Source organism: Perna viridis, chromosome 3 (genome assembly GCF_037379345.1).
Source record: "Perna viridis isolate PV_CMFRI_1.1 ecotype Kerala chromosome 3, ASM3737934v1, whole genome shotgun sequence".
In the NCBI taxonomy this organism is placed as follows: domain Eukaryota; kingdom Metazoa; phylum Mollusca; class Bivalvia; order Mytilida; family Mytilidae; genus Perna; species Perna viridis.
In genome coordinates, this window is record NC_142447.1 from 4152022 (window position 1) to 4169756 (window position 17735).

Below are 17735 nucleotides of genomic sequence, written 5' to 3' on the forward strand. Positions count from 1 at the left end.
AAGTGAATTGCCTCAAGAAATCAGCGACATCCTGTTTTTATTGACTTTTTATCGAACAAATATGTAGGTATATTTATCTGTAACATCTATTATATATCTTTAAAAAAAATAAATAAAAGAGAGATGTAAGAGATGTGGAATTATCTCTTGTAAAGATCTCTCGTACAAAAATTCTTTCAAGAACCTTACCCAATTAGAATACACTCATTTATTTCCTCTATGCATCCAATACATGAAGGAAAAAGAAATGAATAATCATGAATGATAAGTGCAAAAAAATGAAAGAAATTTGTTTACAATTACACTCTGTGCACGCGCAAGATAAAAAGAAAATAAATCATAAACTCGGGAAGTATGTCTAACTATATTATAATAAAAATAAAAATTGTCAAGGATGTCGTTTAGTAAATATTTTTTTTTATTAAGTTTTTGGAAATAGATATTCTGGCCCTAAAACATTGAAATTCTGGCCTACACCTCCTAGAAAATAAATAACTTTTCAGACCTCAATTCAATTAAGTTTCAATAGTAGACTATCAAAATCCTTCCTCAGTTCAGATACTTAATATGATGAAAATGAATAATCTTTCCCCGATGTGGTTGACAATTGATGTTCTGACCCCCAAAATCTGCAAGCTCCACCCACGTGGCTCCACCACAGAATCAAATGATTGCCCACTTAAAACCTTTCTACCATCATATATACACAGAACAATAATATTAGAAGTGTTGTTCCTGTCAGGCTCTCGAGGAAGAAAACAATGGAATATCCAATATTTTCGGTGCGTGATCTTGTTTGGTTGATATTAGTGAGCACCACGTGATTGAGGTTTTTTGTTCTATGTTACCCCAATGCATGCTAGTAAGTAAGTAAACTTTATTTAGAGTCAGCACATATATACATTTTAACAAATCAACACGAGCTCTTATGAGCTCTTTAACCAACTATAAAATGTACAAAAGAGTAAAACAATACATGGCATCATACAAAATACATAATTATTATAAATAATACGTAGTAAAACATATACTAACTAATAGAAAGATATGGTGCTCCAGACAGAAGGATCAAGTACCAGCCAGTAAGCACCACTCTGTATACCGATCCTTAAGTCTGGGAAACCACACTTTATAAGGCTATAGACATAATTAAAATTCAGATATCATATTCAATTATAAAACCATGATCAGATCAGAAACTGGGGAATCAGACACGAGACAGCACAGGTTGAAATTTGCAAGCAGTGCAATTACATTTTCTGCCTCCACACCGACTACTTATATAGGTCTTAAACTGGTTAAAGGAAGTAAGTGATCTGGCCTCATTTGGTAAAGAGTTCCAAACCTGTGCCTGTGCAATAACTAAAGTTTGACATGATAAATGAATAATAAATTGTAAGTTTTCCAAGTCTGTTCAAATGTTTTCCAATTCTTTTTAAAACGTTTCATTGCCTTGCAGCCTTCTTACAAATGTTTGATATATGTGAATTAAAATTCAATTTGAAGTCAATTGTAATACCAAGTAATTTTACTTCTTCACCACAAGAAATACTAATATCATTTAAATCAAAAGTAATATTTTTGTCATGTGTTCTCTTGCCAACCGAGATGGCTTGGAATTTATCAGGATTGGCTTGCATTTTATTATCTGAAAACCATTTAATTAAAGATTTACTGTCCCTTCTAAAGATGAAATAAACAGAATTTAAACATTTACCAGATTTTGAAAGGGTATTGTCATCGGCATAGTTATAAAGATAACAGTTTTTCGCAAAAAAAATAAATCATTTATAAATACATTAAAGAAAACTGGACCAAGTATTGATCCCTGAGGTACCCCTTTAAATATATCCATCATACTACTAGTATTTTGACAAATTTTGACACATTGTTTCCTATTAGAAAGGTAACTAGTAAGTAAATCTGTTGCAGACTTTGATAAACCATAGTATTTGAGTTTAAGTAAAAGTAGATCGTGAGGAAGGCAATCAAAGGCCTTAGAAAAGTCCATTAAAATTGCAGCTAAATATTCGCTGTTATCTAAGGCTTATTTCCAATCTTCAATCACACGCAAAAGAGTTGATTGACAATCGAAACCAGATCTAAAAGCGGCAAAAAACGGATTGAAGACTTTATCAAAATGTTCTACCAACTGGAATTGAATAGCATTTTCAAAAATTTTGGATATTGCAGGGAGGACACTAACTGGTCTGTAATTACCTTTCTCAAGAAAACTATTTTTCTTATGTATTGGAGCAACTTGTGCTTGTTTAAGACAATCAGGAAAGGAAGACGAGGACAAAGACAAATTTACTAAAGTTGTAATGGGCTTGATAATGACGGGTTTTGCCAGATGAAGTAATTTGGGGGAAATGCCGTCAATACCAGTAGTTTTTTTAACATTTATCTTCTCGATTCTCTTACGTACAAAATCCTCAGTAATATGATCAAAAGAAAAGGGAATATCAATTAAGTCAGGGTGATTTTCTTGAATGGCTTTTATACTGGGGTGATCCTCATCAACCTTCATTTGATTGTTTCCAATAGTTTTAGCAACATTTACAAAGTAATCATTAAAAATTTCACAATTTCACTTTGCTCTGTTTTTAGAGCAGAATTTTCCGAAATTAATATCTCCCTTTGACTGATGCTGCCTTTATTGGTCAAAAACGGCTTAACGGTTGGCCAAAAGTCTTTCGACTTCGGACCGCCCGCGCATCTTTCAATAAAATATTGATTAATTGACTTTTTCTTTAACTTTGTAACATAGCTGGGTAGTTTCCTACAATTCTCCCAGCTATTGCATAAATACAGACCACATTTGTATAATTTACAGCAGAACCATGATTTCATGTGTGTGTGGGCGTTTTGGGAAACGGGGTGGCGTGTATGCCCGGCACGCCTTTCTATGATACGTGCCTACATGATGTTACATAAATTTGTATTGGAATGGTAATATTCTTATTCAACTTGCTGTTTTTGCTATAATCTTTGTTATCACCAGAGAAAGATGCAAAGGATCATTAAAGAAGATAAGGTGGAAAAGAAGAAGATTGAAATGCTTCACACCTAAAAAAAATTCGACATCAAATTAACATTGATGGAATGAATGGAGAGCAGGAAAGTAAATCGATTGTCTACCGAAAGTTTCGCGAAACATATAGGAAGATTAAAGAGGAAGTTAGCATTCTTTATGTGCACAGGCGCTTGTTTCTGTCTATGTGGAGGAAATACTATCAAACACGGGTCGACTATCAATGCCCAAGTATTGATAGTCGACCCCTGTTTGATAGTATTTCCCCCACATAAACAGAAACAAGCGCCTGTGCTTATGTGCCGTACTGGTGAATCAGATGTATGTGTACACTGGTTGTGTCGGGATGTGTAGAATCTCAGACAAATGGGTGACTACCTCGGACAGTGTGTATACCTTCTCAAGAAACTTAAACATTATTTAAGTCAACTGAATCAACTGAACGGTCATGTATTTTAGTAGCAGTAGACACAGGATCAATTATATGGTCAATCGGAACTACTCGGCGATTTCCGCTACACTAAAAAATAACTATTTTCTTTTGTGTATAAACTAGAAAGCATGAGGATTTCCGATTGTCATATGTAATTATCATATGTTCCATATGTGGTACATTTGTATGGTGATAAACTGTGGAATTAATTCCCCATTTATTGATATTAATAAATATTTATCAACAGGTGCATAAATGATTTCTTGAAATGAATAAATAGACGAATTAGTAACATGTTGATAAATCATTCACTGATATCAATAAATTGAATGAATCATTAACATAATAATAAATATAAATTAAAGAGTTTTAAATCTTATTCCAGATTATGCAATATCCAATAAAATAAGCAATTAGAAACACTTTTCAGACCACGAATAAACCACCTATAGTGGTGCCCTCTTTATTAACACATTACTTATTCATCTATTTATTGATATCAATAAATGATTTTATAACATGTTAATTAATATTTATTAATGTAAATAATAAATCGTTAAGTAATTGATACCAATAATTAATTACGAACATGTTGATAAATCATTTATTAATATCAAATCATTTATTGATATCAATAAATGATTGATATTAATAAATATGTAATAAATTCCACAACAACTTGCCATACATTTGGCTTGATAGCACACTGAGGTTTAAAACAAATTCATCTAACAAATAAAGAAAAAGGTGATGAGTCGAAAATTTTTGACAACTTTGACAAACTATCTAAAACCTTTCAGGAACTTGAATTTATGATAAAAATACAAATAGGAGTTGTATTAAAGGTTGGAAGAGTATTTAATAAAGTTAGTCAAAGCAAATTTGCTGAATTAATGTAAAATATTTTCACCATTTTTGTACACATCACTATATAACCAGTCTATCTCTTTTTTCTCCCTTTCCCAACTTTTCATTACTTTTATTGGTTTTCAATCACTAATAAAATGCACTGTAAGCATTTTCACTTACAAATAGACAAAAAAAAAAAAGACTTGTTCTCCTGTGTGTGATTCTTGGGTTTACATGTACATGTACTTAGAGAACTTCCAATATTCTGTTTTAATACTTTTTTCTGTATGTTTCGGATGTTAGTCCCGATAATCTGAATAATACAGTCAATATATACTAATCCCTGAAGTCACTAAAGAAGTCTACACGTGGGTGTAATGAAATTACTATCATTCTACAGAAGTCAATAAATTGGAGCAATTTTACATAAACCCAATAGTATGAGTATATTATTTTAAGACTTTTTCTGGTTCCTTAACAAACAGAATAAAACATTGTTTAGGATGAAATTTTAATATGGTTTGCGCTACAATGTTCTGTTTCCTTCATTAAAAAGTTAAATATTCTAATCTGAAAAAAGAAAAAAAACAAAAAAAAAAGGATCAACAACACAGACAAGACATAAACATAAAAGAAAATGAAAATAAAATCATAGAAAGCATTTTTTAAATTGAAAAAAACCTGTGCAGGAGGACAGACATATTTACACTTGTGGATGCCATTGATGAAAACAATATATTTTCCCATTGTTTTGATACTTAAGTTTCTTTAAACTGAAAAATTACTGACATCACAAAGTAAAATTACATTGCTTCTCTAATGTCAAAAAGTTATTCAGAGAAAAATGTGCCCTCATGTATTACACTGTACACAGTTTATTATTACCTGTATTACAAGAAGCTAGCACAGAGCAAACCAGACACCATCAAAATGTTTGAATGAACATGCATCTTAAATTGAAAGTGTGAAAAAAATTCTATTCATCAATGTTTTGAAGTTTGATTACCACTGCCTCAGTATTAGCAGAGATATAGGCCAAAACACAATTGTTTCTTTGGAAACTTAGAAGCAACAGCCACTCACTGAACCGCTTGAGGGCCACAAAAAAAAAGTTGCCTGATGAAGTTGCAACAAAAGATAGGCCCCTGTAGCCTTTGATCCAGGTGAGCTTAAAAAATGGCCACCTTTTTGCTTATTCTTTGATAATTTAATAACTTTCTAGAGCAAAACTTTGTTGCAGCACACATTTGGTTAAATTTATAAAAAATCATCACACTACTTCTTCATAGATTGCTAAACAGTTCCCTTTTCAAAAGATTCATTCAACAATATGTACAATTTTATTTACCTCAATGATTTGAACCCCCCTCCCCCCCAAATTAAAAAAAAAAAAGAAATGAAAAGAAAAGAAAAGAAGTACCAATAAATAGATCATGGAAATCAATATCAAAACTAAGCACAGATTAGGTTTTGTTTTACCATCTAACATTTTCACTAGTAGTACCAGTATTTTTAGAATTTCAGCCAAACATAAAAACTGATATACCTTTAACTTATATTTTATGATTAACTTGGCTCACAGAAATACTTCGATGACCATATAGTTCTTGTTGTCAACAATTATTTTTATACATATGAATTACATCCACAACTACATTAAACTAAAAAGAAAAGTTGATTTGATCGTCACCTCTACATTCCAAATACCATCTAAATCTCAAATGAACGAGGATACACCTATGGTTCTGATATGTACAAAGCCAATTCTACTGGAGTCGACTTGTATATGTATATTGGAATGAAAGGACATTTCCACAGTTAAAAAAGGGCTGTCAATCCAGAACAGAAAGCAATAAAAATCATACCTGCGATATTGAACCTAATTCTTAAAATATCACCATTAAACCAAGTCTGATGAATTGACAAATAAATGAATGGACAAGAGGATCACCATATACCCCTGAATAGTTTAGTGGGGTATAAGAAACAAAGGAAAGCCTATATGAACCAGGCAGGGCATCTAATCTATATCATTGCAAAGTAGCTTTATGTTTCGTTTATGCATTTTGTTCTATCCCTGGTACAACCATATGATTAGAATCAATACAATCTAAATTAAATCTGTCTAGCATGCTACAAAGTATGAGCAATTTTGTATGTGAATATTCTTTACATCCAATAGATATTTAAAGCCACGACTTGGAAGGTTACCTGATATAACCAGTGGTGAATGTACCAACATAAACATCTATAAAAATCTACAATTCTATCTAGTGTACTTTGAAGAATGTATGCGATAAGAATTCTGCCGACGACTAGAATTTCCGTGGGAACTATTCCCTCTCTGTGATGCACTATATCTATATCTGTCATTATATTGCCGAGGATGATTATATGGATAAGTCCGTTGTTTATAATTACGTTTGTTTTGATGACCATACGACCATTTTCCTCCACCATAATCCTGATAACCTCTGGAATAATCATTGTTTCGCCAAGATCCCTGCATACCATATCTCTGTTTTCTGTCATGCCCCCTTTGGTGACCTCCACGATCAACCTGGGGATTATTATTGCCAAACGAATGTTGGTGACCAAAACTGTAAGAAAAATTATCTTCTGCAACATTTTGAGGCGGTTCATTTGATTTATAGCCATCAAAATAATGGGCACCTTGGTAGCCCCTTTGGTGTTCCTCAAATTCATTAGTTTGTCTTTGATATTGATCACTCCGTTCCATCTCCATTGTGCTCTCTGGGGCTCCTTTAGGGTGTTTATTTCTCTTCCATGGTTTGTATTTATCTTTATCATTATTTTTCTTCTTGTAAGTTTCTTTAAGAACTGGTGGATGGTTTCCAATCTCATAATGGGGATTGCTGCAAAGTAAATTCATTGTTTTTTTTCTTGCAAAGAGTGATTTTATAAATACTAATAAAAATAGAGAAATTATAGGGATATTGTCATTTAAACAATATGATTTTATATTTTGCAAAACAGAAAAAATCTTATTTTAATTACTTGAAAAGTTGATGATAAATATATATTGTAAGACAGAATGGTTTTGCATAATAAAACTTACTGTTTTCTTGTCAGCAAGTCTTCAATATAGTTTTCCCTCTCAATGGGGTGACCTCTGGCTGTTTTAAAGGCTGTAACAGACAAAAAGGATCATCTTCTGGAAACAATAAGTCAAAAATAGAACAAATCAAAGTGCTGTCAGCACTAGAGGTTTTTGATTCTTGTGAACAATGTAACATGAACAAAATTTTTAAGATTACATGATGTAAAATAAAAATTGTGATCATACACTTGCATTTTCCATATTTAACATTAAGAACTGTTATGATCCAACTTCACACACAAATACAAATTTTGTTCCATTTCACTTTTTCCCTAATTTTTTAAAACTGTGCAAAAGTTAATTTGCATTATCATTAAAAAACTATAGTAACAGATTATTTATTATACAATGCACTCAAATAAAACCAATTTCAGCTTAAGAAAATAATTTCCTTGATGAACAAAAGATTTCCAAAAACTGGTAATAAAAGAGGTATTGAATGATATAAAAGGAATTAAATTTTGACCATATTTTTGTGTAGTGTTCAGAAATAGTAGGGAAGTACCAGTGATAGACCGGTGACATAAGTTACTTTGATAAATCAAAAACCTAAAAATGAACATAGAAAACTTGTAGAACATTCTAATCTTCAAACAAAAATCTATTTGGAAGATTTTCAGACATTTTGATGGAATGTAAAAAAAAAAAATGGTAAGTTAAACTTGAGTTTCAAACTGACAAGTTCCAATACAGTGTAAATAAATTCCCCTTTTTCATGACTGCACTCTCTGCCTTTAAAACTGCTTAAACCACTGGAATCCAAATTATACACTTTATATTCTACATAAGTTACCATTTATTGCTTCATTAGGATCAAAACCAAGTCTTTCCACCATATACCTGCAAAAAAAAAAATGAGGTCAGCATCTCTTGAAAGGGCCAAAACTGATAATAATCTTTAATTTATCATGACAAACATCAACAGAGATACTCTTTTACTTTGGTATTCCAAATTGGCTCTCTATTCTGAACTTTTTCTTTCAAATCCTCTATCATTTCATGAGTCCAAAAAAGTTTTCTTTTCTTAATTTGAAGCTATTACCATGCTTTCTTTTTCTGTCATATTACAAGGTGTATTTGATTGTAAACAAAAATTTGCATCAATGCAAAGCTCAACTCAGTTTGGTCAATTTCCGTCAAAATCCAATCAAGCTTCAAGAAAACTAGGATGAAATTCTATTCCATCTAACTGAATCGAAGTTTTCATTGATGGTGGACACTATAAAGGAAAGCTTCAAAAACTGACCAAGAAAACTTAATAGTATCAACATTGGTGTTTAACTACTTTTAAGAACGGCCCTATCAATTTATTAGTAATGAAAGGAGCCATATTACATCTTGATTTTCAGTCAAGTTAATGGAAAAGAAATTGTGGCCCATCAAGTAGCAAAAAGGCCGCTAATGATTTTTGTCAAAGGTATTTTTAGTGCACATAATTAATTTCTATCCAAAGAGACACTTACCTGCATACAATATACCCCGTCCTGTTGACACCGTGAGTACAATGCACACCAATGACCATTTCTGTAAAATAGTTTCAATAGGAATGAGTATTTAAGTAATTCTCAGTCTAAGAATCAGGCAAAATGTGTATAAGGTGTAGCACAGGTAGAAAAAAACACTCATCTATATTTGAGACTAATGCTGTTGATGAGTGGTTACTCCTTGCAGCATATCAAAATTTGCATTATATATATGATTGGTATTTGTTATCATGAAAAAATAGCATGAGAATCAAGAAATTAACTTTGAATGGCTGAATATATATTTTAAGAAGTATACTTACCATCTTTTTTGTCTCTCTGAATAAACTTTTCCACAACATCAAAAAATCTAAAAGGGTTAAAAACACGTTTTGTCATAAATATACTCACTGCTGGGTAATGGTATTACAAAATACTTGTTAATAAAAAGAAATGAAATGACTATGAACAAACTAAATCTTAATTAATATTTAAGTAGTACTCCACATAACAGTCATGCAAAATGTAATTCATGGTTGGAAAGCCTACATTTTTTTTAATTTTTGACATTTTGTTTAAAATGTCATAGTAGACAAATAACATGTAGTTTTTAGTTGTCCCATGTTCATAGGAGATAAAATTATATAGAATGCACAGTAGATTTCAAATTTAGGGGAGATAACTCCATAAATGACACTCAAATACAATAGATTGGATTTTCAATGTTGATTATCTCCTAAGAACAGGTAGATAGGAATGAATAATTACACAGTTCACAATATAGACCCATAAAACAAACTTAATAGGGTTTGTAAGTCTCGCTCTATTTTTGTTTTCCATACTGGAATTTTCTAAGTAGAACGTATTGAAATCAAAAGACTGATCTGCGTTTTATTGTTTACTTCCAGGTTCTGGTTTTCAAAGTAAAATCTTCTATTAATTGCCTTTCTTAACATTTTTAACATGTAAAATGAATTTTTATCATTTTTATCATTATTTTTACAAGAGAAGTATTTTTGGCTTTTAATACTTGAATCAATGCTCTGTAAATGACAATTTTCATGCCTTTAAATGGTAGACTTGCACCCATTCTCATTAAACCATGAAGTCACGTGATGAGACTTACATACCCTATTACAAAAATAAATAAATGTAGCCTTTTTTGGGGTGTATCACATTTTTCCGATTTCACATGATTCTTACGAAGACTGCTACTGTGTATAATTTTTTTTTGTTAGTACATGTATCTTCATCATAGCATAGACCCCCTATTATCCATGACCCTAGTTATTAATCTGCATTACTATACTCTCCTGAAATATTGTTTTATGTCTATGTCTTTAAATGTATACAAACCTAAGCAAAAAAATATGGCATTAATGGAATATTACTGAAGTGATACCCCGCTACAAAATGGTGAAAAAAGGTGGAATGGCAAAATGTTCAAAATTGCTTTACTCAAAAACCACATTTTGGATTTTGCTGAAAATCAAAATTAATCTGTAATTTATGGTACTTAACTGATCTGTGTAAAGTTTTTAAAAAGTTCAATGATCTATTGTCAAGTTATCATCTGGAAACTGGATGGGGATGGACAGACAGAATGACTGACACACAACTTTTATGAGGGTATCACATGATACCTCACCACTTTTTTAGGCGGGGAATAAAAACCTGAATTCTGCTGAAAACTGAATACCTGTATATCACAGCATCTTTTGGCACAAAATGTCCTTCAGTATAAATCTTTTCATGTTCTACATTTTGACGACAGAATTCCTGTAACAAATATTTATACTTTATATTAGCAATGAAAGTTTTGGTTTTATTTATACTTAAGGGAAACATAACACACAATCAATCAAGGAAAACATAACATACAATCAATCAAGGAAAACATAACACACATATGAATCAATCAAATTTACTGCATTTTTTGTCATTCTTATTCTTCTAACAATTTAAAGTATAACATGTAATTTTTAGCTATTGTGGAAAAAAACACTGAAAAACCTCAGAATAAATCTTTCAGAAAGAAATGAGAAAATGGAAATGTGTGATAATTTATTTGATTATATGTATAATATCAAGATGACATCCAAGAAACACCTGGAGAAAGATCAGTGAAGTATAAAATGAAAGCAGCTGACTATAATTGGCAGTTTTTGGCGCAGCATGTCCAACACAGAGTGAGGTGGAGAATATTATCTGTGTCACCGTGTAAACAATGCACAAGTCTAACGCAAGAATATAAATACTTCTTACCCCTTTATGGTAGTATTTATCTGAGTAGTTGACATCTATAACAAGCCCTAAAGTCTTTCCTTTTTCCTTCACTTTTTCTATGACATCTAGTGGGCGAAAACTGAAAATGACAAAAAAAGACCTTGTTACTAATAAGTAAGATACCTACATGTAGTTAGGGACCTGGAAACTAGTTTCTGGTATACAAATCCATTTATTACAAAAGAAAAGTTTTTGGTTCAATCTATGTATTATCTGATATCATTTTGACATGCTTATGATACATGTATTACAATGTACAAAATGACATGTACAGGTATGAAATCTTTTATGTCTTGGTTCAGTAATTCCTTTCATACACCAACACAGTGGTCAAGCTGAGATTTACACTAAAATATATGTGGCAAGTATCTGTGGCGAGTATACTGAAATCTCGCCACGTGAGATATTGCGATGATTTATGAGATGTGAATCCTTCCATATTTAATTCTACCATACAAATGTCTTTTAAAATAATTTAAACATGTTGTTTTTACATCACTTCAAAGAATACTAGTTGATTGAAAATATATATGTACGATTTGCAAGATGACAGGAAATGGTGAACATACCCCTTTGCCGTAAATCGTCTTATGTGCACTTTGTGATATACTGTGAAAGTACTTTAATTCGTGGATACCAATTTTTGTGGATTAGGGAAGAAACACAAGTTGGTGGATTCTTGAATTCCTGGTTTTGAGGTTTTTAGTATACACATATATGGGAATCTTCTTTTCGTTGGAAACCAAATTTCTTGGTCTAGCTCACTAAAGAAAACCATGAAAATTGGTAGTCCACGAACAATAGTACTCTCACAGTATACCTCTTACCAATCACTGGGTGAAAGCCTAGTCAGGAGTTCCTGAAAAAGTAATTTGATGGAGAGATGAATAAATCACAAAGCAAGACTTTTTGCAGCATGATCAATATGAGAGCAATTTTAAAAATGTTAGTAAGCATTTTATAGGTGAAAAGAAAAACTGCAGAAGAAGTGATGAAATAAAAATTTAAAGCAGAATCTGTGATTTTTTCTTCTGGCCAAAAATCAAGACTAATTTCTGAGAAATACATGTACCAATCATACAGATGTTCAAATAATTAAAATCTTTACTGAAATAATGGATAAATATGATGAAATAAGACCATGATAAAAATAGTAAAACAAAGCCATGATAAAATATGTCTGTATAAGTTTGCACTGAATGAAAAAATAAGGGTAAGTATTTATTCTTTATTTCAGTAAAGATTTTAATCATTTGAATACAATATTGCACAATATTTTCAAATTCAATTGAAGTTCTGCTTCAGGGTGCATTCATGGATCACTTTGTACCTCATAATCTAAAAAAAACTGTAAATGATCGAGTAAATTTGCTAAGTATACTTCTTCAAGCTCTTGTATTTAGGCAGGGAGTTTCATATGAAATCCAAATAAAAAAAATTTCAAAACTGCACCCAAATTTTTGGGGTGAGGCCCTTTTGGCCCCTTATAACTCAACAACTAAGTGAGATATCTGTTATCTGTATTAAAAAACACAATTTTCTTGTGGAATCTAATAACCAAAAATATCAATATTGAACCAACAATGAAAGTTTATTTTTTAAGGTGTGTCCCCACTTTGGCCCTCATAACCTGACAGTAAGTACTATTTAAAATATCATAAAACAGAACTTACATGTAAAAAGAAACAAATTAAAAAAAGACATAGTAAACTTTCTAAATCAATTTTAGATTAACACCTACAAATTTGTTGTATTTCACCCGTTTTGTTCCCTTTTTTTGCACCACAAAATTGTCGTCATAAAAAAAAAAATGTCATCAGAAAAAACACTGGTAACAAATATCTAAGCATCAAAGCTGAAGGACATCAGAATCCAACACCGTATGGCAAATTCATGAAAAATCATGTCAGTTTTATGAAGCTTTTACTGATTTGACAGATGCGTACCTTTTTAAGTGGTACTTTAAATGCTATGAACTTAGTTCCTGGAATAACTTCACCAATAGGTCCATACTGTTCCCACCTACATGTATAAAGAATAAAACCAAAATTATTTAGCATTCTCATTTTTGGTGTGACAGCACAATTTAAATCGATTGGCTAATTGATCGAATGTAAATGATAAAAAATCCTTATTAATTACAACCGTCCATGGGAGACTCGTAACAGTAGTCAAGGATGTCAAAAACCCTCTTAGTCTTATTTTTAATTGTAAATTATCTTCGAATATACATATTAATATTTTAAATACTTTGGGTAATCTGTTCAAAATATCATTTAAAAGAAGATTTTTTATGAATAAAAAAAATAGCTGCATCAGATTTTAAGTAAACCAGAGGCACATATGAAGCCTCACCTTGCTGCACTTCCTAGATTGGGAAGTAGAAAAGAGAATACCATAATATTGTTTCAAACTAGAGGCTCAAGAGAGCCTGAATCACTCACCTGGTTAACCATTTGCTTATTTGAAAAACTTGAGGAATGAGACAGGCTAAGTTAAAATCAACTATATTGTCAAATGCAGGAAATGCTTTTAATAGCATTTTCATGACCTGAACCAGAATTTTGCTAAAGGCAACAATTTTTGAATTATTTTCAAACCATGTCTTCCGACACCTAAGTTCCATTTTTAGTATAGGCAGCCATATCTATTCACGGATTAAAAATCACAACAGTCATTTTGAGCGCAATACACTTAAGAACTATTATGCTTATTTTCATTCAATGATCTCAAATGGTTTTAGAGAAGAAGAAGTTGTACACATGAAAAAAAAAAAAACAACAACAAAAAAAAAACTGTTTCAGGGGACATAACTCCTACATCAGTCAATGAATGGTTTTGAAAATATGGCATAGGTCCTTCTCATGAAGCTGAACAATTTACCCCAATGCCAGAAATTTGCTAAAGGCAATGGTTTTTGAGTTATTTGCAAAAAAACTGCCATCTGACCCCAATGTTCTATTTTAGTAACGGCGGCCATGTTTTTTCATGGATCAAAAATCCCAACAGTCATTTTGTGCAGAACACCCTCAGGAACAATCATGCCAAATTTAACATCTGTCAGTCTAGTAGTTTCAGAGGAGAAGATTTTTGAAAATTTTGACGACGAAGGGACGCCAAATGATGGCATAAGCTCACTTGGCCTTTGGCCAGATGAGCTAATAAAAAATAAATTACATGCTACAGGGTAGAAGGCACTGAGGCATGATCTGCACCTACACAAAAAGGCATGAACAAATGCTTTCTAATCATCTCGGCCAAAGAACGTTTCGGCCATAGTCTATCACGGCCATAGTCGTTTCTGCCACGGTTTTCAACATACAATCAATTAAGTAATTAAATTGATTCATCATTTAAAATATTAATTGAATAATTATCATTTCATACTAGAGACGTAATTATATTTAATTAGTTCTATGCTAAAACTACAAATAACAAATCTCATTAAAAAAAAACTAGTTACATGTACGTTTTTATATGTCAAATTCTTTAAACTTACATGGGGAATTTTAAAAACTTAGGTATAGAATAACTGGGAAAATAAATTATACCTTTTAAATATTTTATGCAGATAAAATGGTATACACAAATGAATTTGGGGAGAACTTGTGCTGAATATTGCTGATTTGTTGAAAAGTACTTAAGAGAATCAAGTTATCAATAATTCAAATAAATTTACAGAGTTTTCCTAATTCGATCTTTGCTAATAGCTTTTTACAAAAAAAATTACATTGCAGTTTATCAATACGGTACATTTTTTTTCTGTTGTTTTCATACGCAGGACAGTTAATTCCTGATTTAATGAAATTTGTCTACAATTTAAACGTAACAGAGATACTTTTTTTTGTATCTCCTTCAAAGTATTAGTACTTTCTGCTTGCCACCATTTCAACTTGAGTAATTATTCAAGTTGTTCCATAAATTATCTTCATTGTGTCTTAAATATAAACTGGTGTCTTCTCTCCCTCAATATTTTTAATAATTAAGCACTAATTTGTTCATGTTATTGATCTTTTTTCTGCTAATGTAAATTGCACTTTTTTTAAATCATTTATTATACTATTTTAACGCACTCATCCATCTTTATTGACTTAACTACTTAATACTTATAACCATAAGTGTATGGATGAAATATACTGTGGCGGTGATAACTATGGCCATGGTGGTAGTGTGGCCCAAACGATGTGCATCAGAACAAATAAGAAAGAGAAAGTAACATAGATCTACCTTTGTCCAAGGAGTTAAATATGGAAGGATTCACATCTCATAAATCATCGCAATATCTCACGTGGCCAGATTTCAGTATACTCGCCACAGATACTTGCCACCTATATTGCTATTGAAGTCAAAATTATAAAACATGGATATCACAAGTGTAGAGGAAGCTACAGCTACATGTATAAACAACCTTAGCCAGCACTCCACAGTATTGTAGAACTGCCTAATTTTGGTCTTCTAATCTGATGCTTGGTAACATTTATCACTTTAAAAAGTTGTCAAGCATCTGTAAATATATATATCTAGAAATAGCTCAATCCAAGGCCTTCAGGGTGCAGTAAAAATTATCTGGAAAAAATTACCCACAGCAAATAGGGTTACCATAGAAACCATGCAAAAATATGCGAAAATTTGCAAAAAAGTTGATAAAATCAGGTTTTTCCTCAAAATATCTTAAATTTTTATTTCATGCCCTGATACTGTCCAAACTTTTTCCTTCAAAAACCGCTTCCTCATATGGGCATCGCCGGTTAGATTTTGAGCTATTTCACTTTGTAATCCACTTATTAAATTTAGCATGGTAAAAAATTGACTTACTTTCACTTTCACAATAAGTCAAATTGTCACTGAAAAAAGTCCCTTTAACATTGAAAATATATAAAACATTGCAAAATACTTTGAAAAGTCCCCTTTTTCAGAAAATGTTTTATCAACAATAGAATCTTCATTTTTAATCACAATAGCAACCACCGGTTTCCATTAATGTCATTTTTCATACTTAGCCAAAAGTGCGAAACTAAACTAACTGTGGAGTGCAGGCTTATATACACACTCAGTCCATTTTTTTTATCAATTCATAACAAATTTTATGATAATCGTTTCGGGTTTTGAAGGAGTTAGAATTTCAGTTTAGGAGGGAATACCTTTCTCGATGGTGTGACTCCAGCCATCATTATTTTTTTATATCAACAGTTGGTCAAATAAAAACATTGATAACATGAAAGAATGGGAGGCAACAGCTATAAAATTTCCTATATACACCCTCAGACTATTTTTGTTCAATTTAAAACAAATTTTATGATGACTGTTCGGGTTTAGAAGAATGAATTTGAAACCGTCTTTGAAGGTGGGGCTATGCAGTCACGAGTCAAAACCAAGGCATATAAAAATGTTGATATCACAAATGCAGGGAAAGCTACAGCTATAAAAATACTTATATACACCCTGATACCAATTCTGATCAATTCAAAACAAATTTTATGACGACTGATAGGGTTTGAAAAAGGAGTTTGAATTTTAAATGAGGAGGGAAGACCAACCACAAAGGTGGGACCAGGTTGAAAATTTGGTAAGAGATTACGGTCTCTAATTGAGGTATTGATAAAAAAAAACACTGAAAAAAGTCTGGAGGCTACTTGATGTGGGATATTTTATTTTTTTTCAATCCATATGGGTCAGAATACCTACATTTATCATAATGAAATGTTGAAGTGATGGAAATCCTCCACCATTAACAGGGCACGACCAGCATCAACGAAAAGCATCATGGGTAATCTTTCTGTATACCTCCCCACAGCGACGCAACTTATTTATTATAGTACTATATAAAATTGCACGAGATTCCAAGCCTTGCTTTGTCATTGTGATTTTGTTGATAAGTCAATGACTTCCTCTAACGCCTAGGACTTAAGTATAAACAAGGTGACTTATTGTACCCTTACACAACACTTACTATCTGTTAAATTTCTTCTGTCCAGCAAATTATCTGTATCCACATTCATATAACTTCCATAAATTAATAACGTCACCATATGGTTCAAATACAATTACTGTCTTTCCAATCCAAGTTTTCATTCAAATCAAATTATTACGGATGGAACGAATAGATTGAACTTACCTTTCTGGGGGCGACATGTCAGGGGGGATGGTGTAAAAATGTCTCTCTGTGGCAGCTTTTATAATAGATTTTCTGACAACCTTAAACATGTACGGAATTTCATACCAAAATACTTTCGATTTTACTTTATCAAAAATTCAGCAACTTTTTTATGTTTCACAGTACCTATTTTGGAAATCATGACCTAAGCGTTTTAAAGATAAAAGGGTGGTTTCATTAATTAGCAACAAGTGACGATAAGAAGGGACTCAATATGAAAGGTTTAGCTAAAACTCAGAACTCGAAGTTTATTCAGAATAAATATTATAATATGAACAAGGGTAATGAATTTTAATATAAATTTAGCAAAAACAAAAACAAAAACAAAACAAACTAAAAAACAAAAAAAAAAAAACAAAAACAAACAAAAACAAAAAAACAAAAATCACACTCTT

General features: G+C 31.6%; 1 protein-coding gene across 3 annotated transcripts; it reads right to left on the minus strand.

Annotated features, from left to right (window-relative positions):
- Positions 1 to 862: 862 nt before the first annotated feature.
- Positions 863 to 17507, minus strand: LOC148620717 (RNA/RNP complex-1-interacting phosphatase-like). 3 transcript variants are annotated; one of them, XM_088574470.1, is made up of 10 exons: positions 17302 to 17507; positions 13133 to 13208; positions 12014 to 12045; positions 11166 to 11265; positions 10600 to 10679; positions 9224 to 9270; positions 8901 to 8961; positions 8231 to 8277; positions 7396 to 7491; positions 863 to 7192 (listed from the first exon to the last, which is right to left on the minus strand). In XM_088574470.1, the coding sequence occupies exons 1-9, from the start codon at positions 17388 to 17390 to the stop codon at positions 7406 to 7408; spliced, it is 618 nt and encodes a 205-aa protein (XP_088430596.1). In that variant the 5' UTR covers positions 17391 to 17507; the 3' UTR covers positions 863 to 7192; positions 7396 to 7405. The 3 variants fall into 3 exon arrangements, with proteins under 3 accessions (XP_088430596.1, XP_088430594.1, XP_088430595.1); XM_088574468.1 differs by having other exon boundaries at positions 7396 to 7465; positions 17302 to 17495; XM_088574469.1 differs by lacking the exons at positions 12014 to 12045; positions 13133 to 13208 and having other exon boundaries at positions 7396 to 7465; positions 17302 to 17496.
- Positions 17508 to 17735: the final 228 nt, after the last annotated feature.

Bases quoted from the DNA above. Each gene is read 5' to 3' on its own strand.
- LOC148620717 (XM_088574468.1), bottom strand. From the start codon at position 17,390: ATGTTTAAGGTTGTCAGAAAATCTATTATAAAAGCTGCCACAGAGAGA. The intron at 10,680-11,165 runs GTAAGAAGTATT...TATTTGTTACAG, and splicing joins ATAAATACTACCATAAAGGG to GAATTCTGTCGTCAAAATGT. The intron at 8,962-9,223 runs GTAAGTATACTT...ACTATTTTACAG, and splicing joins TCAGAGAGACAAAAAAGATG to AAATGGTCATTGGTGTGCAT.